This window comes from Aythya ferina (genome assembly GCF_964211825.1).
Source record: "Aythya ferina genome assembly, chromosome: 7".
Taxonomy (NCBI): domain Eukaryota; kingdom Metazoa; phylum Chordata; class Aves; order Anseriformes; family Anatidae; genus Aythya; species Aythya ferina.
Window position 1 is genome coordinate 27,136,669 of NC_140302.1, and position 23,663 is coordinate 27,160,331.

General features: G+C 42.4%; 1 protein-coding gene across 8 annotated transcripts in view; it reads left to right on the forward strand.

Moving 5' to 3' along the window:
* The window catches only part of ADD3 (adducin 3), a 95,726-nt gene extending 83,781 nt beyond the window's left edge, over positions 1–11,945 (forward strand). For 7 of the 8 annotated variants that reach the window (XM_084525705.1, XM_084525706.1, XM_084525707.1 and 4 more), the window contains 12 exons: positions 1,003–1,154; positions 1,281–1,361; positions 2,626–2,775; positions 3,693–3,836; positions 3,925–4,023; positions 4,816–4,998; positions 5,805–6,062; positions 7,195–7,314; positions 8,617–8,706; positions 9,257–9,380; positions 10,662–10,757; positions 11,420–11,945. In XM_084525705.1, the coding sequence (XP_084381831.1) occupies positions 1,003–1,154; positions 1,281–1,361; positions 2,626–2,775; positions 3,693–3,836; positions 3,925–4,023; positions 4,816–4,998; positions 5,805–6,062; positions 7,195–7,314; positions 8,617–8,706; positions 9,257–9,380; positions 10,662–10,757; positions 11,420–11,721 (1,799 nt within the window). In that variant the 3' untranslated portion in view covers positions 11,722–11,945. The remainder of the gene's footprint in view (positions 1–1,002; positions 1,155–1,280; positions 1,362–2,625; positions 2,776–3,692; positions 3,837–3,924; positions 4,024–4,815; positions 4,999–5,804; positions 6,063–7,194; positions 7,315–8,616; positions 8,707–9,256; positions 9,381–10,661; positions 10,758–11,419) is intronic. The other variant, XM_084525708.1, reaches the window with a different exon arrangement.
* The last annotated feature ends 11,718 nt before the right edge of the window (positions 11,946–23,663 follow it).

Here is a 23,663-nt window from a genome sequence, read left to right on the forward strand (position 1 = left end):
AGAAAGAGAACAAAATTCTGTGCCTCGCTATTATTAGCAATTTAACATGAGCATAAACTGAGATGTGAAGTTGTTTGTTTTTCTGCTCTTGCATGTAAGTTGTAAAAAGGAGGAACAGCCTGCCGGACTGGATTGTTACCCAGACATCTCGCAGAGTTAAAAACAGCTTCTAGTATGCACTATAGTTACAAAGATGTCACTGGGACCTTCCAGTCTTTCCAAGTCCTGCAGCACTGAAGTGTTAAAGTCAATTTAAGCTCTGTGGGTGGATGATATGATACGGGAGCTTACAAGCCTGAAGTACAGTAGCAGCTGTCAGCATTCAGCATCTTTTGAGAACTGGTCCTAAAATGGCTCTTTGGTGTTCCTACAACAAAACAAGTGGAAGACAACAGCAGAGAGCTCAGATAGCCTTATCTCCATGTCTCTAGCCGGTCCTGCAGGTCCAACTGTTGTCTCTGCAGCATTTGCTTGGGACTTGGACAGGATGACTAATCTCAAAGTGCACGCTCCTTCTGTTGCAAACCAAACCCTTTTCCCTCAAGTAGTAACTAGTTGCTCTAGTAGGGTAGTAACTTTCCCTGTAAGCAAAGGCAGTAGTTCTTAGAGGGGTATCATGCTCTCGCAAAAGGGAGATGTTGGCCTTCATGAGATGCTTGTGTAATCACAAGTCAAAGAAATGAATTGATTTTTATGCCTTCTCTGTTAAGAGATGATCTAGCAGTCTGACAACTCTTGAACTAATCCTAATTCCTTCATTAGGACTAACTTAAAGGGCTCTGACTGAGACATCGCTTCAGAGGCTTAATTTTGGGGTGTGGTTTCTAGTCTCCTAAAGTAACAGAGGTTTCAGTAAAGACCTTAGAAATCCCTGGAGTACAGGTCCAGTCTAATAATTGCTGTTATTGCTATACTGACAATTTAAATATACTGCTTCTGAAAGATCACGAAGTAGCTAGAAGATACCTGACGTGCCACCATCTTCATCTGTTTGTTTTTCAGGCCATGGAATGGTTACCCCTATCAATGATCTACCTGGAATAGATACCTCCTTGTTTGTTAAGGGAGAAAAACTTACTCGTTGCAAGTTAGCCAGTTTATACAGATTGGCTGACTTGTTTGGGTGGGCACATTTGCCAAATGCCTATATCACAGTAAGTATTTCAGAGAATAAGAATTTTTATTTGGGATCTCAGCTATTCGGTCAAATTAATTTCCCCCCTAATAATATAAATTCAGCAATATGTCAGTAATCCATTTGTTTTTTTCCTTCATTGCAGGTCAGAGTAAGCAAAGAACATGACCATATTCTAATCATTCCAAGAGGTCTGTCCTTTTCTGAAGCTTCAGCTTCCAATTTGGTATGTAATTCACCTGCAGTAATAACCACCAAGGCTCAACCTGTTTTCTAAAATACTTTTGTGGCTGCTAAAATGGACCTGAACTATAATAATGCTGTTTGTTGGTTTTGTTTGTTTGTTTTATTGTTTACCCACCAGATGCAAAGCTGATTAACTGTTTAGATAGTAGCATCCTTAATACTTAGCGTTTCATTTTGGGTTTAGCTTTACCTTGTGTTGCTTTGTCTGCAGCCTCAATGTAGAGTAGCAAAGTTTTGTTCTGTCTCCTAAAGCTAACCAAATAGCCTCAGCAGCAACCTTTTATAACCTGACAATATGATAATGCAGGGGAAATCACTCTGTAGGAGTAGTGTTAGTAGAATCAGCTCCTGTGTTTATAAGTGGGAAAATAAATTGAATAATCTTCCCTGGGCTTAACAAAGGAGCTGGGTAAAGCTACAGGTTGGCATTTAGGAGCTGGTAGCTGCTAAATCACACGTATTGTGCTGCAGAACCTGCCATATGTTCTTCATGTCAGTACGTATCTGTAAAGAAACTATCTCCAGTTGGAAGAGGGCAGCAGGTCAAGATAGATAGCATTGCACCAGCAGACACAGAACCAAAATAAAAATGTGAGAAGATGACCTGATATGCTATTATTCTAATGTTACTACAAATTTGAAAATTCCCTATGAATTTAATTTTCTTATTGGACATTTCTCAGAGCCTGAAGTTTCTTCAAATTCAAAATCAGGAAATCTTAATTAAATTAATTTTAAACTGCCAGAAATGAGAACGCCTCGCTTATAGAAAGTCAGTAGTAGTGGTTTATATTTGTATGTCATTTATGGGAAAATATTGAAGGTATCTTTTCTCCTTTCTTGCGTGGTTGGAAGATGCTTACATAAACATGCGAAATGTATTTACAGGTTGAACAAAATCTTTTCTTTCACATAGCTGTTTTCTGTTCCAGTTGTGATTCCAGTTTTTAAATTGCTGAGACTCTTTTAAATGAAAGGTCAGCTAGACAAAGAGTGAATGATATGATATATTGGGTTCTTGTCTTTTACTTCTTCCATGGTAGGAGAAGTAAATGCTATCAAATGCTATTAGTGTCTTGGATGGTAGAGTGGTTTAATGACACAGACTGATGGCTGCTCTACTTTTTTTCTCATGATCTGAGCCCTGAGTATGTGAGGACCAAGTGAGAAGGAGAGGGCAGTTCTCAAATAATTGTGGTTGTCACAGACTTTTTAAATATTATTCCTTTGCTTGACTTTTCCAGGTTAAGGTAAACATCCTAGGAGATGTAGTTGACCAGGGGAGCACAACTCTAAGTATTGACTCAGCAGGATTCAGTCCGCATGTGGCCATCTACTCCACGCGCCCCGATGTCAGGTGTATAATACACATACACACCCCTGCCACAGCAGCTGTAAGTCTTCCTCCTTCTAGCATGGAGTAAAAGAAAACAGGTTTACCTTATGAACTTGGATCACCTTTCTGTAGCTGAATCACTACTCATGGAAGTTTTATTTTTGTTTGTAACATCGGCTCTATGCTGCTTTTTCTGTTTTTATTTTAAATTTATTTTTTTTTAAAGCCGATTCTGCAAGGTCATGAAATCAGCAGAGTAAGAGGGCTGAGGCACTACGGTGAAATGAATAAGAATAAGCTAATGTACAGACACGATGGTGCTCAGGTTGAGGAGGTTACAAAATACAGAGTTTACTCAGGGTTTATTTATAGCATCTCAGACCGTACAACATGCTGTATGCATCATCATTTACATTCTGCAACTGCGTTTTTAAACGGCTTAATTATTAGTTATGCTCGGTTTGGATTTACCCTACTACAGAAATATTCTAGTTAAAATATATCAAAAATAGTTTGTACAGCAATGATAAAAACATAAGGAGACTTGAAAAAAATGCTTTGAAATACAATGATATGAAATGTATCTATTTACTTTTATATGCATATATAAGCATTCCTTGACTACAGACAAAAAAAGATAATGGCTAAGTTCTCTCCTGCTAGCTTTTTGAAACTATAAACAAGGGAATGAAATATCTAGTGGGAGCATTATGTTGAAAATTAAAGGAGGATAAAATTTACAAAAACTAACTTGAGATAACTTGTCTTTTCCTATAATCAACCTGTCCCTAGGTTGTGTAGCAGCAGCTCTCACTCTGTTGCAAGTTAGAGCAGTTTAAACATAGAGGTATTATTTCTCAACTCTCTTTTCTGGCAAAGATACATCGTACAACCTGCAAAGACTTGGGTGGTTAAGGTGTGTTTTAAGAGTTGTTTTTTTTTCCTAATTATCATTACTTCATTTTCTTGAAATAGGTTTCATCTATGAAGTGCGGCATCCTTCCAATATCTCAAGAGGCTCTGATTCTGGGAGATGTTGCTTATTACAATTATCAGGGATCTCTTGATGAACAGGAAGAGAGAATTCAGCTTCAGAAAGTTCTTGGACCCAGTTGCAAGGTATTCAGCCTCATTCACGCTTTCCAAAGGCAATTTTCATGTTCTGTGCCAGTTTCTACCATTTAACATTAGTGTCTTCATTTACTAGGTATTAGTCTTGAGAAACCATGGTGTGGTAGCACTAGGAGAGACACTGGAAGAAGCATTCCACTATATTTTCAATGTGCAACTTGCTTGTGAAACACAGGTGAGAGAGAATATATTCTTATTTAGTCTTGCAAAAGGTGTGACTCAAGATAGCTCAGTATCCAGCCCATTTATCACAGCTGAATGTTGTGTCAAGGGAAGAAACTTCTCCCTGTGATCACAAAGAACTGTAGAACCTGATAAACAAAAGGTCTTTAGAGCGCAGGTACAGGGTTGCATGTTTAAAAATAATTTGAATCCCCAGATCAGTTTTTCCCTATTGTCTAACTTTAGCTGTCCTGTTGGCCATCCGGGCATTATTTGTAATCTGCGGGGAGAAACCACTGAGGTGTCCTCGCCTTTCACAGAAGCCTATCCCCAGAAACATCATCACTTTGCTCTTACGTGTTCCCCAGCACGTTCCCAAGTATGTGTTTGGAGGGGAGGTGCAGATGGCAGTCTCTCCTCCCTCACCCTGCCATTAATTTTGAATTCAACTACTTGTTCATTTTGAAATTTATATTAAATTATTAATTAATATAATTAATATTAATTATATATTAATTTACATTAAATTAAAAAAATTTTACTGTTGTCATACAAAAAGACCTTTTCGGTGTACTCTGAGAGTTAGTGTTTGTGTCCACTCCTTTTGGAGTGCAATTACTAGTAGATACTATCATCCTTTTTAAGTAAGAATCACTTGCTTTATATTTTAATACATTTTTGCACAGAAGAAAACTAGCATGAGAAATAGCTGCAGCTATATATATGAGTTTCTCCAGTGCATCCAGAAAAGCAGTGACTCCAAAAGCACTTCCACAAACAAAATAACGCTCATTTATGTCTTTAGGTGCACGCGTTAGCTGGAGCAGGTGGGATAGACAATCTCCTACTACTGGATCTGCAGAAGTTCAAGCCTTCCACACATGCTGTGGCAGCAGCTGGAGGAGGTGGAGTTAATATGGCTTCGCAACAGAAATGGAAAGTTGGGGAACAGGAGTTCGAGGCACTCATGCGGATGCTGGACAACCTGGTGAGCACGCATGTGGGGCATTGTCCATGCAGCCTTCGTAAGCTGTTGAGTGTAGGATCAGCTTCTGTACCGCAAATGTTTCTTTCTGGCCTTTTTTTGTGAGCTTGAAAATGAAGGCAGAATGACTTATTGTATTTTAGATCTCTTCTGCTTGATTTAGTTCTTACTATGTCAGTGTACTGAAAGTAGTATCCTGCCCTGATAAGAGTTTATAATCTGTTGATCTTAAACTTCATCCAACCCATCTCACAAGCGTTTGCTCTTTATAGTGGCCTACTAGTGAAAATGTTCTAAATACCACCCTATTAAATAGATGTAGAATATTTCCTCTGTTTTTGTTAATAATTCTAATATTAGGAAATAAGACTGATTATTTGAAATGTCTGTTCACTACACTATGAATTCTGGAACAGCCTTTTAATACAAATAGAGGGAGAAATGGGAGAGTGTCATGAACTAGAATTGTCATTGTGCAAGATAGGAGGACTTCATGAGGATATTCAACCAAGTCACAGCCTGAGCAGGAAGGTCACCCCGTAGCTGTGTATTCACAAAGGCAGCAGGAAGGCCAAGTGTGAGTGGGGGACCTGTCCAGCTGCCTACCTGCAGGGTAGTTTAAGTGGGTCTTCTGAATGTCAGAAGAACAGTAGGAATGAATTACGGCGAACACCACTAGCCACTTCTCTGAAAAGCTCAGTGAGCCTATTCAATGCATACAGAGCAGCACAAAAAGTTCATAAGTACTTTAGTTATTTTTTTATGACTTTTTTTCTTTATAATTATTTTCTCTCTTTCATTCTCCGTAGGGATACAGAACTGGCTATGCCTACAGGCAACCATTAGTCAGGGAAAAACCCAGACACAAGAGTGACGTTGAGATCCCAGCCACTGTGACTGCCTTTTCGTTTGAAGATGATGCAGTCCCACTGTCCCCACTGAAGTTCCTGGCGCAGAAGCAACAGAGGGAAAAGACAAGATGGTTGAACTCCCCCAACACGTATTTGAAAGTGAATGTGCCTGAGGAGTCCTGGAACGGAGAAGCCAGTCCCAGGACCAAGATCACGGTAGGCCGATGCTTTGGGTAGTTGCTTTGTTTTTATGCTGCTTGAGAGAAAGCAAACTACACACAGCTTTTTTGAAGACATCTTTAACAGGATTAGCAAATCAGTTAATCAAGCAGGCAGAAATAGATTTGTGGAAGTTTTAATGACACCAATGTTAAGGGCTCCAAGTGTTTTGGGCCTTGCCATTGTTTCGAAGAGCAACGGTTCATGTTAAAACGTAACGATTATTTTCCCTTAATAACCAGTTCCTCCGATTCCTTTTTGTGCTATTAATTATTGGCCAAATATAGTAAGGTTTTAAATCACATGTGGGCTGCTCTCATATCTACAAGTTCTAATTGAGCAACCTGGTCTGGTGGGAGGTGTTCCTGCCCATGGCAGGGGGTTGGCATTTAGACGATCTTTAAGGCCCCTTCCAACCCAAACTGTTCTGTGATTCTAATTCACCTCTGTGAATTGAAAGAGAGAGAGAGAGAGAAGTGGGACAGGACTCTGAAGAGTCTGGTAATGTTACCACTTCTAAAGATGAACAAGACATGAACAAGACTTTTCCTCCTGCTTCCACTGTGTTTCCAGCCTGGGGAGTGGTGGCAATGTGTGTGTGGAGCACGTTATTTGCTGTTGGGCTACTCCCAGATGCACGATGCAACCGTCAAAGCATCAGCTCCTCCTGCTGGCAGGCCAGCAAGCTTCTGCACTTAAGTTTGGGAGAAATATCCTCAGCAACAAATGTAAAACCTTTCTACAAAGGAAGAAGGCTCCAGACAAAATGTGCAGTTAGCAAAGGTGGAAGTTGACTGAACGAAAGAGGACAGGCCCTGGAGCTTACAGATCTGTGTGCCAGTCGCTAGGAAGCATGACACTTCCTAAACGTGACTTCATTAGCACACAGTAGTATGTTTTGCAAGAGTAAATTTTGGTGTTTACTGGAAGTAATCTTGATGGTACATGTTCAAATCCCTTTGGGGAAGCAGAAAAACTTGCAAGGACCTGGGATATTTGTGGATGTCATGTGGAATAGAGAATAGAGTCAGGAAGGATTTTCCTTATCTCTGTTCTTTAGCCGTAAGTCAGAGCTGAGAGTTGTCCCTCTCCATCACGCTGGTTTTTAGCATATTTTTTTTCCTTTAAGTGGATGAAAGCTGATGAATCTTCGAAAACTAGTGGAGGAACTCCAATCAAAATTGAAGATCCAAACCAGTTTGTTCCTTTAAATACAAACCCCAGCGAAGTGCTGGAAAAGAGAAATAAGGTAAAAGATGCGAAAAGAATAAAACTGTAACATTTCCAAGTATAATTATATGTTAAGTAACGTAAAATTTTTAATTATTCTGATTTTACTAGGAAGTTTGTATGATTGTGGCACCAGAAAGCGTTATAAAAACATGTATTTAAACATGTGATATACATGAATTCTGTAGAGAGAGATAAGCAACGTTTGTACATTCTGAATGCAATAGTTTGGTGAATGATGAGCATTAACTCTGGAAATGGAAGATTGGAAATGGTAGTGCCCTGCTATTTAGCATTGTATTTAGTAGATAATTAGGTGTCAGCATGAACCAAATTGTGCATCAGGTGAACCATAATTCAGTCAGTTCAGATGGGTTCTGCTCTGTGCTAATTCTCCTGGTGTTTATTGAGCTGGAGTCTCTCTGTCCTAGTCCACTCTGTAATGGCAATGGAAAAAAAACTCTCTGTAAACACAAATGTCTTGGTGCTTTTCCCTTCCAGCACATAAGGCGCTGACTGTCAGACTGACCAAAAACTCCACCCTGGACATTACTGTACGAACAGATATTTGGGACACTTTCCATTTGATTACAGAATCTTTTATTTCTTGGAAAGCACCATATCAGTGTCTGTGGGGATTGAACTGGAGTCAGAAGGAGCAACTCCCTTCTTTAGAGCGGGCGAGGCACCTTCTAATCATCTAGAGATTTATACTGCAAGTCCTAGACAATGATTTTTAGATTCATGCAAGTCGCTGTCTCCTTAGTTAGTTGGCTCCTATTTTTCTGCTGTACAATGTTTTTATCTGATCTATTTTTTTTGTTTAGATCTGATCTGTCCGTCTCTTAAGCACTGACAATGTGCTAGGATTGTTGTTTTGGGGAAAACAGTGAATTTTGCTCAGAAATAAAAGTTTTGCCTTCCTTTATGACCACAGAGAACTCTTTCAGAGCTTAGCATGTGATGTGCATTTTGGGGATGGAGAGGACAGATTCGGATAGCACACACATTCAGATAGAAGACAGATTCAATAGCGTACTATTCTGTGGAGTTTATTTCTAAATACTAGCTCACATGAAGCACAGAAGCTGGGGGTAATGTGGATCTTCAGTGGTACCTGAAGAGCTAAACAATATACGCAGTGCCTTCAAGAGAGGAAAGGAACATCTTGTTTTTTAGTGCGCCAACATACAATTTGTTCCTCTGGCCACACACTACTACCTGTATTATTGGTTTTACAAAGTTGATGGACGTAGGATTTGGTTAAAATTAACAAACATAAATAACTGCTTCTAACCCAGTTTATTTTCTTTACGTATAGATTCGGGAACAAAACCGATACGACCTAAAGACAGCAGGACCGCAGTCTCAGCTGCTTGCTGGGATCGTTGTGGATAAAAAGCCAAGTCCCGTGAGTAGGACTAATTCACTGATTTAAATATATATATATATTTTTTTTTTTTCACTTTACTTTCTTTCAAACTTCACTTTGGGTCATTTTCTTTCTAAATACTTCATTATAACTAAATGTTTTAATGGCATTATTTAATAAAAAAAATAAAAAAGGGAGGGGGAACATCATGCATTATAGTTGAATCTGTTGTTAAATTATTTTCACTTCTCTGAAGAAACTTATCAGAAGAATATCTTGGTCCCTGAGCTATAAGCTTTTGAGAGATGTCTCTCCTTTGAAGCTATCATACTTCATACAAAAAAAGACCAAACGAAAAACCACACACAAAAATAACACCCCACCTCAAATAACGTGATTGTGACACTGTAAAAGAGTGGTGAGTTATAGCTCTGTAGTTGGTGTTTATTTCTACATAAATGTCTATCCAATGGGGTAGTTTTAGTGTGGATGTGTCTGTCTGTCTGCAGGTCTGGTGTCACCAAACTATTAGCCACATACCTGTCCCTTGCTTCTCAAGTGTTCATTTTTGTGGTTTTCTCTTTTCCAGCCAATGCAATTTGAAGATGATGAGCACGCACCACCAGCACCACCCAACCCATTCAGCCATCTCACAGAAAAAGAACTGGAAGAGTACAAGAAAACAATTGAGCGCAAGCAACAAGGGTTGGAAGGTCAGTGGTGCATGTTTTGTTTTGTTTTATGTTGAGGTTTACATTTCAACCATCAGTTCATTCCTAGTTTGAAAATCTACTGTAAAAGTGTAACTACTTGCTTAATTGTTCCTTGAGGCAGTGGAATTATTTCTTAATTTTTCACTTTTAATTTGGTAAATGCTGAAATTAAAGCAATGGAGGATTTGCACAGCAGTGGGGTTGAGAAAAAAAAAACATGCTTTAACATAGTGACCTTTTTCTTAGAAATCATTGGGTTCTTAAAATAATAGAAGTTAGCTTGTGCAAGTCCGTGAAGGTCATTTAGTCCACCGTCCTCCTCCAAATTAATTTCAAATTTGGGTCACATCTCTTAGGGCCATGTCCAGCTGAGCTTTCAATACCTGGAAGGATTACGATTGTGCAGCTAGTCTGTACAACTTCGACAAAGGGCAGAAGGTTAAGTTATCTAAATGATATGGGACTAGTTAACTCTCTGAAAAGTGATTTTTGCCGCTTAATTATGAAATATATGGTAAGGTAGAAGAAATCTTTGTGATCTCCAGGGTCTTTTTTTACCCATTCAGATATCAGAGTTCACAGGAAAAAAAAAGCTGCTGAGCTCTCACTGAGAACATGAAATACGCTGTGATGCTTCACATTTGGTACAGCCCTGTCGATAGGTTCTGCATTTTCTGACCCTCAAATTCCAGTGGTTCTGAGTTCACATTTGTAATTTATTATTTCCAGAAGTTTACTGAGATGTTTGATCTTGGCTTCTTTAATTTTTTTCTTTATTCTCCCAACGTGCAAGGCTCATCTGCTTTCACTTTTTACATCTTTTCACCAGTACTACTACTCTGTAGGGAATTGCTAATTCTTTTTTTTTTTTTTTTTTTTTTTTTTTTTTTTTTTAACAGTAACACTTACTATGCACTTTTGTTCACTAATACTGTGTAATAAAACAACTTTGCTATATACCGTGTTCAGGATATAGTGTGGTAGCCTATTGTAAGTCACACGTTCTGCTGTTACAGCTAGATAAAACCATAGGCATGCTCCTGGAATGCAACCCTCCCCCCTCTCTTTATGCTTTCTATTAAAGAACTAATATATAATGATTGTTAGCAGATGAAATGTGTAAATCCATAATTCTACAGAGTTTAAACTGTGTACTGCAACTTCTTGATGTTGTCAGCATGAACTGCTCAATGCTAGCAGAGCTGTAAATCTTGTAACGCTAGTACTGACATTCTTTATTTTTACTTTTGCATGGCTACTAATTAAAATCTTGTCCTGCAGATGCTGAACAGGAATTATTCTCAGATGACGGTTCATCTGTGTCACAAATTCAGTCACAAACTCAGTCCCCGCAAAATATCCCAGAAAAATTAGAAGGTATTCCACATAGTTTCTCTGAAATACCAATGGCTCTGATAACCTGAGTCATCTGCTCTTTTGCTGGGTTCTTTACACTTGCGTGATGTCAAATGAAGGGAAAAAAGAGCCCTCTTTTTCCCAAAGTCTGGGTGGGACTCTATCCAGTAGACTGCTTTTCCAATTTTTTCAAATTACCTAATTCTCACAAATAGAAAATAACATGGGGAATATTGAACTTTAGATATTAACAAGGTGGAGGAAATAGATGGTATGTTTTGGTGTTAAGATTAGATTTTTGGCCTAAGGGTTTTCCAGAAAGCTCTAAGAAAGAACTTGGGAACAGTAGTGCTCCAAAGATGGAGTATGGAATTGCTGAAGTTTTGTAAAGCGGTCTCTGGAGTAAAGTAGGCAGCTTGAGATGTATATGTACCTGGCAGAGATGAGGTTAGCATTTTCAGCCTGATAACCTTTACTTATGTTTTCAAAGTATTTGTCTGTTTACAACAAGTAGGCATGTGGATAAAGGAGAAAAGTCCCCATCTAAACACTTTGGGTTTCATTTTTTGGATCACAATCCAGACTGTCATCTTTGTTTCAACTTTGGGGTTGTGTTCTTTTGTTTGCTTCTTTGTTTTCATGATAATGCACCTAAATAATTGCAAATTTTTCCATTCTCTTAGAAAATCATGAAGATTTCTATACCCAAAATGCCAACCTAATATCTGTGGAGCTACCCGTTGTGGTGGTGAACGGCAAGGAAGATGCACATGATGTGGAAGAAGACCTCACCAAGAGGGTCAGTCAGTTAACTACTAGTAGTACTGTGGAGAGCGTAGAGATTACCATTAAAAGCTCTGAAAAGATAGAAGAGGCCCTGTCCCCTGAAGGGTCACCTTCCAAATCCCCGTCAAAGAAGAAGAAGAAATTCCGGACCCCGTCTTTCCTGAAAAAGAATAAAAAGAAGGAGAAAGTAGAAGCATAAATGCAGTTCTGTTGTGAGGAGATGTTGCACATTTTAAACGCTTAAGTTGACCATTAACAGAGTAGTGTTAGGGGTGTGCAGTAACTGGACTTCTTAACCTAAACAAAAAGGAACTGGAAGAGGTTTTGCTTTAAACAAAACAAAAAACCACCGCCACCAAAAAAAAAAAAAGACTTTCATGTTAATTGAAAATTAATTCATCTCTCACATAACTGAGTCCAAAATTGCTATGAGGGTTTGAAACATTCATTAGTTTTGTGTAGAACTACACTGTCAGGTGCTCAAATACCATCATAGCAAGATCAAATACCATCGCAGTATGCAGCAGCAAGTTCTGCTTGGAGAATTTTGCAGACCTTAAAATTTTCAGTACAGTAAAGTCTTTAATAAAGTTACTTAGAGTGATCACATGAGGTTTTTTTTAAAGAAAAAAACCTGCTCTCTCAATTGGTAACCAGATCATGCATTTTTGTATTGTGATTTTATGACCATATATTTTATGTTTCTGTACCCCTGTTTGAGTGGGTGCATATTAACAGCACACCTTTAAATCTTTTTTTAAGATTAGATCATGTAGAAATATTATACACTGGCACATAATACTAGGGGAAGAACTGTGTAAGAGAAAGTTTATTTGGAATTATACAAAATGTCTAAGAATTCCATTCATCAATAACTTCTTTGCCAAATACTTCATTTTAGTGAATTATAATTTTTGAAGACTTCTTTTTTATTCTATCAGTTGGGGGGGGAACCCTTATTTTTCAAGGAGGGGGGGTTTTATACACTTAACATTGATAATTTAGTTTAAGTGGCAAAACAAAAAGAAGATTTTATATGTTCAAATGTTTCTATACCATTCAGTATAAAAATATTATAGGCATGTGAACCAAGCATTTAATAGTAGAGTGTATTTAAGAATGCTTGGTTTAGAATATACTTAAGTATAATTCAGGAATCCAGGGAGTTAGAAATCAGAAAGAAAAACATACAAAATTATTGAACTGGATTCATGTTTAAAACTTAGTGTTGGGTTTTTTTTCCTCATGGTATTGCTAATGAATGAAGAAAAATAATCTCTTAACATAACCAAATGAAGGAAACAAAACTGTTAAAAGGGAAAGTGAAATAGTAAGAAAATAGGAGGAGACAAAGAAAGTAAAAGTTTGGTGATTATTTTTTTTAAATATATGATATGGATTGTGGGATATTTTTATTAAATCAGCAAAGTGACATTTCCATATTAGAAGTTTTAAATAATTTGTATGGATTCATGTGGAGTGTAACGCTTTTTTGTTGTTGTTGTTCCTTACTTTCATTTGAATTGTAAAAGGGTCTCGTGAGTCTGTGTTGTCCTTTGGATGAACCCAGAGCAAATCAGAGCCTAGTGCCATGGGTAAGGGTGGTACCGCCACTTACTCATTTTTACTGATATTGTCATTTTATTACTTTTACTGTATTGTAAATACAAACTAAGCATAGAAATTAACATAGGGTTTTCTTCACTGTGTCAAACTGTCTGTAAATCAGTCATCGCAGTAGGACATACATTTGAAAGATCCATGTGATTCCCAAATTGCCAGTTGAAATACTATACAATATATAATTGTTAAATATGGCTGGAGAGTGGTTTGGCATGCAAAAATGTTGATTATAGCATGTTCGGGGGCTGGTTAGCTTTGACCGTGTAAGTGTGATAATGCAATGTTGGAATGGATCCTGGAAACAATTTTCTAGCTATCACTAAATACTGGAATCAGTGTTTTTAATCATAGTGGAAACTTTCAGTTGCTTACTTTTTTTTTTTTTTTATGTTCTACATTATTTGTGTTGTATTACAACATATGTAGAAACAGTAACCTGTGAACTACGCTTTTCATAACTTTTTTAAAAATATATCTAAATGAATGCAATGTGCATAAATATTTTTTAAAATGCAACCGTGAACTATTTGCACCTTTTGCTAATGCCTCTATTTACTTGCTTTGGCATAAAGAATGAGCCAGCCAACTCTTGTGTCCTGTGGAAAATATATAAATGTTATCTGAAATTGCTCATAGATGTAATGCTAATTAATGTTAAATCACAAATAAACAGTATTTTAAATAGATGCATGTTGTATGGCTGCCTTTTGTTTATACAGGGCTTTCACATCTTTTACTTGTAAAAAGCTGACTTGATTATGCACACTACTTCTACAGAATTTATCCTGAAGATGGGTTTTCTTGGGCTTATTCTGAAAGTTGTGCAAGAAGGTAGTCTGATCTTACTAGAGAACAGTTGTTTTCCTTGTCGTAGATCCTGGAAATGAAGAAGGACAGGCCCATCATAAAAAAAAATATATAATTATATTTAAAAAAAAGACACAGCATCATCAGGCAGGGATTTTGAACCCCGGTCATGCTGGTGCAGCCAGCTTCTGCTTCATCTGTCTCTCTTTGCTCTGCAGCATGGGGCCTCGACATGGAGCTCGGGTGGTGTAAGTGCTATGTAAGTACAGAGCAGGGAAATAGCTGCTGGAAATTACCGCTTCTTTCATTTTCTTGATGAAAACAAAGTATTTTGTGGGAGATGTTTTCATTCAAAGCCGTTTGAGGACATCTGTATCTTGCCCTGCCAGCATACAGTACATATACTTCAGTGTTTGAGGCAGCAGCAGTTGAAGCGTTGCATTTTTATCTCTCTATCAACTTTGTGATATGTCTTTAAGGACTTTTAAGAAATGTTCATTTCCCTTGTCCTCCCACAAATCAACCTTTTGTTTGTTTACAAGTCAAAATCTAGTCCTCCAAGTCTGGTGACAGTTTCATGAACCCAGTCTTCCTGTGTGGGAGGATACTTTTGGTTCAGCATTTTAAATAAATCTAATCCAAGATCCAAGTAATTTCTTACTATTGTTTGTCTCTAGGAGTGCCTGCAGCCTGCTTATAGAATAATATGAAAATAATAGGTAATAATAATTGCTATTAGGATGCTTCACCCAAGGAAGTCAGAGTACTATGGAGAAGAAACGTATGCCGTGAGGAATTCCATGCAAGCCACCATCGAAGAACCTTGCAAAGGAAAACAAAGAATTGTAAGTTGTGCATCTTTACCCTTCCTTTGTTGATAAGAAGAGCTGTATTGTCGTCAGGTAGTTGCTTGCGGACTTTTTACAGACTCACCTGTTCTGGAGCTGTGTTACGTGGCAAAACAGACTTTGTCTGATTTGCTGCAAAAGTTGTAAGACATTACTTACTTTAGATCAGGCTTTAGGTGATGCAAGAGGACAGGATAAGTCACGGTTAAGGCTGCTGCCAGCATTTTGACCAGTATTTTCCTGCCTTCCTAGCTGAGTGATCATGCAGTGTTGAGCACATAGCATAAATTGGCAATTACTCATTGGAAAGCAGTAATTAAAAGCCACGTGGCAATCACATGAGGGCATTCAGAGAGCTGACAGCCGGGCCGGGGGCGTTGCGTGTGCACGGCACTGGAAGGCTGGATGCACGCTCCTGGCGGGGCTCTCGCAGAGCCTGTGTAAGCTCCTGCTTCTGCAGATCAGCTGAATTTCGCACAGGCTTTTAAGGGAATCGTAAAAAGCACATCGCTAATGTAAAGGTTGCTCAGTCCTTTGCCAGAATTTCCACTCTGTTGCAAAGCCAGCAGCAGTGGAAGTTTCTAAAAGGGAAGATTTCTCCACCTGACGTTCTGGCAACTTGTATTTTTCTACAGGTTTGTTCTGTGGAAGTGTTTGATTACATTAGCTTTGAATTTTGTGTGCAGACAGTGCCTGCAAGCACAGCCAGGCAGTTTTCACTTGGACCAGTGCTCGGCATGGAAAGTTTCAGCAGTGATGAGAAGCAGGGGGCAGATGTGGCCACAGCTTGTGTTTCCCCTCCGTGCAGCCCAGCCCTGGTAAATCTACACGTGTAGATATTTCATCCCCTAAACACGCTACTACATCCACAGCGATGGGAGCTCTGTGGGGCCATTTTTCTGAGGATAGGGAGAGAAGACATTTCCTTGGGTGAGTTCCCAAAGTCCCTTTGCAATTAATCACTCCTTTTGTCTTTCTGCATCTGCAGGAGCAATGTGTATTCAAGAGTTCGCACTCTGAAATTTTGGTCGAGTCCCAAAGTCAAACACAACCTCCGAAAGCTGAACGTTCAAGTGGCCGTTAGGTGGCATCAGATTTTCACATTTGCTACATTTCATTCCCTGCTGTTGGAAAGCCGTTAACAAAAGAGCTTTCAAAGAAAGTATTTTGGTGGAGATTTGGTGGGCATTATTCCAGTTCCAGCGCAGCGAGATGAAAGCAGACATCTGGCTGCTGGACTCATTTTCTTTATTGATTCATTTCAAAATCCAGAAATGGAAGGGGCTTTATCTGGGAGGCAAGACATCCACTTAGCTCAGTGCTTCAGCGACCAACAAAGAACGTAATACATTTTTGCACTTGGAAGCTTACTGCACTGTTCTAAAGAATATCCTGACATCGAGTGCCTTCTCTCTTGCAACCTCACCCACAGGCCAGGGGTCTCTCAGTGTTTCTGGATGGCTGGGGTAGAAGAGCCCTGTGGAAAGTGTGCGGCTGGGAGCCTGCAGGGTTCTGGGTGCCTTGGAGCCAGGGCAGAGCTTTGCTGACCTCCCCCTCAGCCGTGGGTTTAGCCATGGACGTGCAAATGGAGAACCAGATGTCAGGGGATTTGTAAGGCAAATTGCATCGTGGCAGCTGTGTATCAAGGAAGGGCTACGGTGAAGGCAGATATTTAAAAGTATTAGAAAAATGTGCTGCTTTTGAAGTTCAGCTGCAACAGTTTTGAGGGTTGCACTAAATTCTCATGGCTCCTCGAAACAGAAAGGCAAGCTTTGCCACTGACTTAACCCATTTGTGTCTCCTTGCTCTTTGGCAAATAAAACCTGTCAAAGCTTAGGTTTTTGTACTTTCTGTGCATCTTAGTCTCTGAGCTGTAAATTCTCAGAGGCTGAGGGCAAGGTGTCGGGAAGCATCACTGTTTGCTTGCCCTGTTTTTAGGCTATTCTCTAAGTGTCTTCCTTGCATCTCTTTGAGAAGCAGGACACTGGGTAAGTTGGACTTTTGTGCTGATTTGCTACAGTTGTGTTTCTGTTAGCCAAACTTGAGAAGGGAATGACTTAGCTGTTAATGCTGATACTAACTGTTGTACAGGGAAAAAACAGGCAGCGTATGAGTAAATAACAGACAGTGGTCAAAGACAGACACACCCTGAGTTGTCTCAATGAGAGAAGAAAAGCACGTTTGGCTCTGAAAAAAAAAAAAGTCTAAGGTGTTGTCAGATGTTTCATACTTGGGATCTGCTTGTAAAAGAAGTCACACAAAGCAGAAATAGTGGCTACAAGTGTTTTCCACATGTGTTCAGCAGAACTTCCTTTCCAGACTGTCTTGCCTGACTTCTCCAGCTTCTCCTTCCTGTCCCCGCTCCACGTTTGCACCGGATCAAACTCAGGGAGTGAAAACCAAAGTCTCAAGTCCATATGTGACAGACTCTTTCCCTTCTAGGCTCTTATGCTTAGGTGTGATATTAGTGCATCTGTATCATGCAGATGTATGGATTTCCTGAATCACTCTCTCCAACCTCCTCATCAGGCACTCCGCTGAGCCCCAACACCGCTAGAGGTCCAAACATTGCCTAAAATTAGATGCTCAACAGCCAGATTTTTCTCCAGAGGCTTGGCACGCTTGCAGATGCCAGGGAGAGCTGCAGAAGAGCAAGCTGCTGGTCCAGCCCTGCAGTGTGAGGCATCAGAAGCCACGTAATCCTTTGTAGGGGTTGCCATCTGTAGGGCTGAGCGTTGTGTGACAGGGCCACTGCTGGACTCTCCTCTTTCCCACTGTCGTTGTAACAGCTGAGCAACAGAGGCTCTGCAAACTTCAAAGTTTCACTAAACTCACGTAAACTTACTGAAATCTTATCTAAAGACACAAATCGGCAGAAACCAGGCTCTAGCTCTGCTGTGCCAGGGGAGCCGTTACCATCACGAGGGCTTTTCAGGGCACCTCAGTGCTCTGCAGGACAAGGCTCCCTGCCATGGAGCCCCAGGGACAGCCCCTGAATCCCTCGCTCATATCTCAGAGAGGCTACAAGGACTGAAGTTTCCCAAATTGCATCTTCCCTGGGTGCCAAAAATAATCTCCAGAGGGTGGGGTGAACGCGCCGCACTGCCTGAAGTTAGCAGCCTGTGTGCTTCACCCTTTCATCTCAGCCACCCCCAGCACCAATTCCTCCTCAGGTGCATGGACAAGAGGGAGAAGTTGGCAGTTTGGGAAGTAACCCTCTCCCCAGATACGAGCCACCAGCTTGTTACAGCACCTTTGAACACGCTCGCCTCTCTAGCAGGCAACACCAGAGTGTTTTGGTGTTCAGCACTGACTGTTCCTGTCAGGCCAGACACCTCTAACACCAATGCCTGTAATTACGTATGTTGCATGTGTTTGTGTGTGTATACGCATGCTAATTGTACCTGCATATGATTAATATATGCAGAGGCATTAAATTATTTGCCCTGCATGGTGCTGGGTGCATAGGCCGGGGAGGAGAGTGGTCCCTTAAACCCCGTCCCTGGCCTCACCTAGGTCTGAGGCCTTCGTCATTGCTGTTTTACTGAACATGGAGGAAAAAAACATTAATTGGAGAAATCTGTATTTCACAAAATAATTGAACTGGCATCTCTGAAGGTGTTCAGAGTGCTGTGCTGCCTTGCTGTCTGCATGGATGGAGCTGAAGCTGCCCTGAACCGACAGCGGCCTCCCCAGCGGCCTGGGCCCAGGGAGGGCGGTGAGGAGGCAGCAGTGGGGACAGAGCCTCCCACAGTAGTAGATATGCAAGTAGATAACATGCAGCATTAAGACCACAAAATGATGCTGTGTTACTACAAACTTGTGATGTTGAGCACCTTTAACATCCTGCATCTTATTCCCAACGCCCCCATGGGCCACAGCAGCTGCACTGCCTGCCGCAACTCCCCAGTGACCAAGGCACACAAATGGCTTAATGTCTGGAAAACTTAAACTAAACGGGGCATGTTCCCAACAGGAGAAGGAAGGCACAGGCGCCTTCAGGCTCCTGACACCTCCTTTCTCCCCATTGCTCTCTTGCTGTGTTTTCAGTCTGTGTGAGCTGCCATGCCGGTCTCGTTAACCCCGGGTGCTGCGGTTGGCACGGGGAACACCTCATGTGGGGAGTGAAAACGGGAGGGTGTGTTTGTGAGGGTGGATACACATGCATGCAAATGTATCTGTGCGTGCGTGGAAGCTCCTCCAGCTCTCAGCAAAAACACCTTTGCATTTCCATTTCAATTTTCCAGCATTGCTATCTCCCTCAGCCATCTCTCCTGGGGAAAATAATGTTTGTGCGTGTGCTGTTTGTAAATTAAAAAAAAAAAAAAAAAAAAAAAGGAAAAAAAATAAAGTGAGTAGATGATTTCCCTGGTTACACGCATTTAATTTTTACATGTGTATGTAACATTGCCCTGGGAGCTGCTGCTCACGTCTCACTCTACAAGGCCATCTACACGCCAGCCGAGGCAGCAGCTCTGCAGGGTGCCCCCAACGTGCCGATCATGCACACAAAGCCAAGGCAACGCTGCTCTGTGGGTGCCCAAACCCTGCCAGCAAGCCACTGCCAGGGCAGGACCTTGTTATCGTGTGGTTTGCTGTGCTGTACGTGCATATGGTGGTGTGCAAGGTGGCGATGAAGCAGGCGATTTCATCTCGTCTGGCCTTGTAGCAGTGGGACGAGGATGCCAAGTGGTCCAGGGGTGGGAGCCTATTGATTCCCCGATGATTTTAGTGCTGGTGATTCTCTGAGAGTTTTAAAGTTCACTGTGTGCTGGGTGTTTGCAGTCCTTTACAAGCGATGCTGACTAATAGCTTCATTTGTATAAATTTTTAAGGAGCATGAAAATCCACCCAACTCTCTGTGTTACTGTCTTTGTATTGATACTGGGTATCGCCCATTCCTGTTTTTTTTTTTTTTTTTTTTTTTTTTACAATACCCAGCTGCATTGTGCACAGCTTTGCCCTGAGCCAGGACAAGGAAGTTCACAGTTTGCTTCTTCAGCACTGGCATTACAAGGGCAGATTAATTGCTACCTCTCTCACCCCCTGGCCTCACAGCAGCGGGGCTGATCTCTGCCTGGCCACAGCACAGCTGTCAGAGGAAGGGCAGGTCCAGCTCCTGGCACAGGAATGCCCCACGACCATGCTAGAGGCCTCAGAGCATCACGGTGCAATGGAACCGAGACCAGAAGTTGAGGCTGGGGTTTGAAATTTTCCCATTTTTGTTCCTTTTTCTGTCTGTTTCTGCCAAAGGCCAGGTTCTGAGAAACACTGCCCCTGCGTGGGCGATGGGGCAGCCCTCCTGGCTCCTGCGTCAAAGACCCTCTGGGCTTTTTGTCTCCTGTGGGGTGGTTCCCAAGCAGAAACCAAGTTACCATTTCCTGTACGTGTACCCACATCCCCAAGATTAAAAAATAGGAAAGAGAAAAAAAAAATCTTAAAATATCTTACAGTTCTTTACACCTCAAAATCAGGAAAACAAAAAGATAGACATCTCCCAAGCCCAAGAGAAGGGAATTGCTGAACTATAAAAACCCACAGCCCTGAGCTGGCGCACACCAGCACAGCCCTGGTGTCTTTGGGGGTGTTTCTGGGTTCACCCCAGTAGGGAAGCTGGTCTTGTACGTGGGCATCGCCTTTTATTTGGTATTTTCCTTCTGTGTCCCGAACACCGAGACATCTCTTCACGTCCCGCCCGTGTCTGGAGCCAGTGGCTGTAAAGGAGACCAGAAGCAGATAGCAAAGTTTCCCTGCTCCGCTGCCTTTTCGTGCGAGCTGCGTTTATCTGCATTGTTTGACCAGCAATGGCAAATTACACCCTGCGCAGCGTGTCGTTAGGGAGAGGCAATTAAATACCAACCAAACGAGTATTGCAGCCAACGTGACCAGGGAGAAACAGCTGTAATCTGCATGGCAGCTGGGAAACACGGGAAAATAGGAACCTTTCCACGCCAGCCTTGGCCCCAGGCTCGGCTGTGCCCAGGAGAGCATGGAGAGGATGCGAAAAGGGTTAAAAGGTTTAATAAACCAGTCTCACTGTTGTTTTTTTCTTTGCAACAAGCCATTTTTCACTTCCACAGTGTGGGTGCAATGTTTAGCCATGAGGAAGGTGCGGTGCCCGTCCTCTGGTACAGAAGGTGGGAAGAGGAAGGAGAAGGGCAAGCAGCAGGGAAATACCGGAGAGGAAGAAAAGAGTTGAAACTGCAGGAGCGCTGGCACAGGAATGACCGGGTATCAGCTGGTTGTGACCATTGGGAGCCTAGGACACGCGGGAAGGGGGTTACATGGTGTGGCTGCCCAGGACAGCAGGAATTGGGCTGGGGGAGCAGCAGATCCCCTCCACCTCCACCCTCCCCGTACGACTCTACGCTCTCTGAGTAGCAGCAAGGCCAGGCTATGTGAATGTTATGATGCCAAGCAACTGAAGAGGAGCAGAACTGCATCCCTAAGCTGCTGCTGCACCCCCTGGGGCAGCCCCTGCCTGTCACCCCTCACTCATGCCCCAGGGGACCCCACCACCACGCTGCCTGTGTCCCCAAAAGCTGGGTGTCAGAGGCCAGCAGCCCAGCTGCTCCCTGCAGAGCCACCCAGACCTGCCGGGAGCATCTGGCAGCAAATCCACCCCCCAAAAATGTTGTCTTCTGCTGGTACATCACAATTTTAGACCGTGTTTTTACCTTAAGTGTGGGAAAGCAAAAAATACTTATTCATTTCAGTACGGTGTATCAAGTGCTAGGAAAGACCAAGAGTGCTGAGCAGCAAGGAGCTAGCAAGAGACAAGGAGAGCTTGTGCTGGCTTACAGCCTGAGTGAGAAAGCTTATGGGCCAGCACAAGTGCCAGGAAAAAAAATAGGAATGGGGAGGGCAATTAGTAGGCTGGGTGAAAATAGAGAGGGATCACAGCTCCCACCTGTGTAAGGGGCAGGAAGCAAGAACCTGAGGCAGAGTTTGAGGCGGCTTTCAGAGGAGATCACGGAGATGCTTTAGAGACACTCAAGGACAAAACTGGTGGAGAAGATCTGCCCGCACACCCCGGGGCTCCTGCCCAGCACGTCACACCGCAGGGACACCCGTTTGCATTACTTTACCGCCTGCGAGCCACCCGCTGTCACGTCAGGAAGACGGGGGTGATTTTTCTCCATTCTCCAGAAAGCCTGGGAATGAGTCACGGTGGAGAATGAATTACCTGTCACGTCTTGAAAAGGAGCTCGCTCCCACAATGGCTTGAGGTCAGCGTGGTGGCAAGGGAGGAAAGCTGGCGGATCAGGGAGGGAGAGCCAACTTGTTTAAGTTTGGGGAGCAGCTGGGGGAGTGAAACGCCGGAGTTACAATGGCTTCGTGACAAAGGACTCCATCGGGTGGAGCTGCTCCCATGCATCCCCTCCCTTTGGCTCCAGCCACCTGCGCCCCAGCCTCTGGCGGTGCCCCTAAGCCACGTCCCATCCCGTTCCCATCTCACGCCTGCTGGGCACCAGGGCAAGCAGAGCAAGGGCAGGTGGCAGGCAAGGGTCTGCAGGGACAGCCTGCAGCCGGTGCTGGTGACACTGCCCCTCACCATGGACTGGGCAGTGATGGGTGCTCAGGAGCAGGTGTAATCACAATTCGTTAAGGTGCTGCCTACAAAACTTCCTGGGTTGGTCAGCAAAGGTCTTCCCTAAAAACCCAAGACAAATTAAACAGGCAGCATGCAGGAAATGAAAACAGCAAGATTCCTCCCCCTCTGCTTTAACCTTCCAAATGAAGATTGGTGTCTGATTTGTGCTTTGAAAAAGTGGGGAAAAAGAGTCTGACTGGAAGATGGAGAAATCCTTTGTCTTTAAACATCTCCTCAAGCCTCTTCTTGCCTCGAGCCTTTCCCCCTTTCTCTGTGAACAAGGGAAATATTTGATCGGTAATGCTGGTTTCTTCCCCATAAATAAGACATCCAAGGAATGAGTGTCAAGGGGAAAGGAGGAGTGCCTAAGAGCTGGAGGAGTCCCAGGCATCCTGAGAAGTGCTGGTGCTTCGGTGGACCACTACACTGGCTCTGGGGCAGCTTTAAGATTTATGGGCTGCGAAGCAGGAAAAAAAAATGAAATCCAGGATTTCACTGATCTCTGTGCATTCCTCCACACTGCCTGATTTCTGTACCCCAATGAAATCACACCTGGGCACCCAGGTGAGGAGCCACCCTCCACCTGCACTCGCTTTTGGGCTTGGGGCCACCTGGGTGACCACAAGCAGTGATGCCAATAACCCTTCCCATGCAAGGGCAGATTATTTTGCAAAACAGGTTGCAAATGAAAGAAAATGGATTTGGAATCGAAAAGACTAGTATTAGAGTGGGAAATGAAGTGCTAAAAAACAAAATGTTGGTCCTCACAGCCATGGTTCTTAGCACTGATCCAGGCTTCCTGCTGCCCTGCCCTGGTGAAGGCGGTGGCGTGGGGAGCCCCCGGGTCCAGCTGTGAGATCGAGACTTCGGCAGTCACTCCAGATCCATCAGAAATCTGCTTTGCCTCCAGCTGCTCTAGTCTGTGACCACACACACTGTGGCACCACCACCACCACCAAAAAAAAAGGGAAGAGATGCACTAGCCCTTCAAGACTCTTTTTTTTTTTTTTTTTTTTTTTTTTTTTTTTTTTTCCCCTACTATCTTGGTACCGCTATCGAGCAGTGCGAAATGTCTGCCCTTGACAGATGGGCAGTGCAATTAGCACTTGGAAAACAGGTTCGTCCTTCCAAAAGGGCAGCAGCAGACTGCAGGTGAAATTTTGTAAAAGGATTACAATGGCGTTAGCCATAAAGAGAGAGAACAGGTGGGTCCAGAAGCCTTTGCAGACCAAAACCCTGAGCTGTCCTGGCCCCGGACCCTTCCACTGC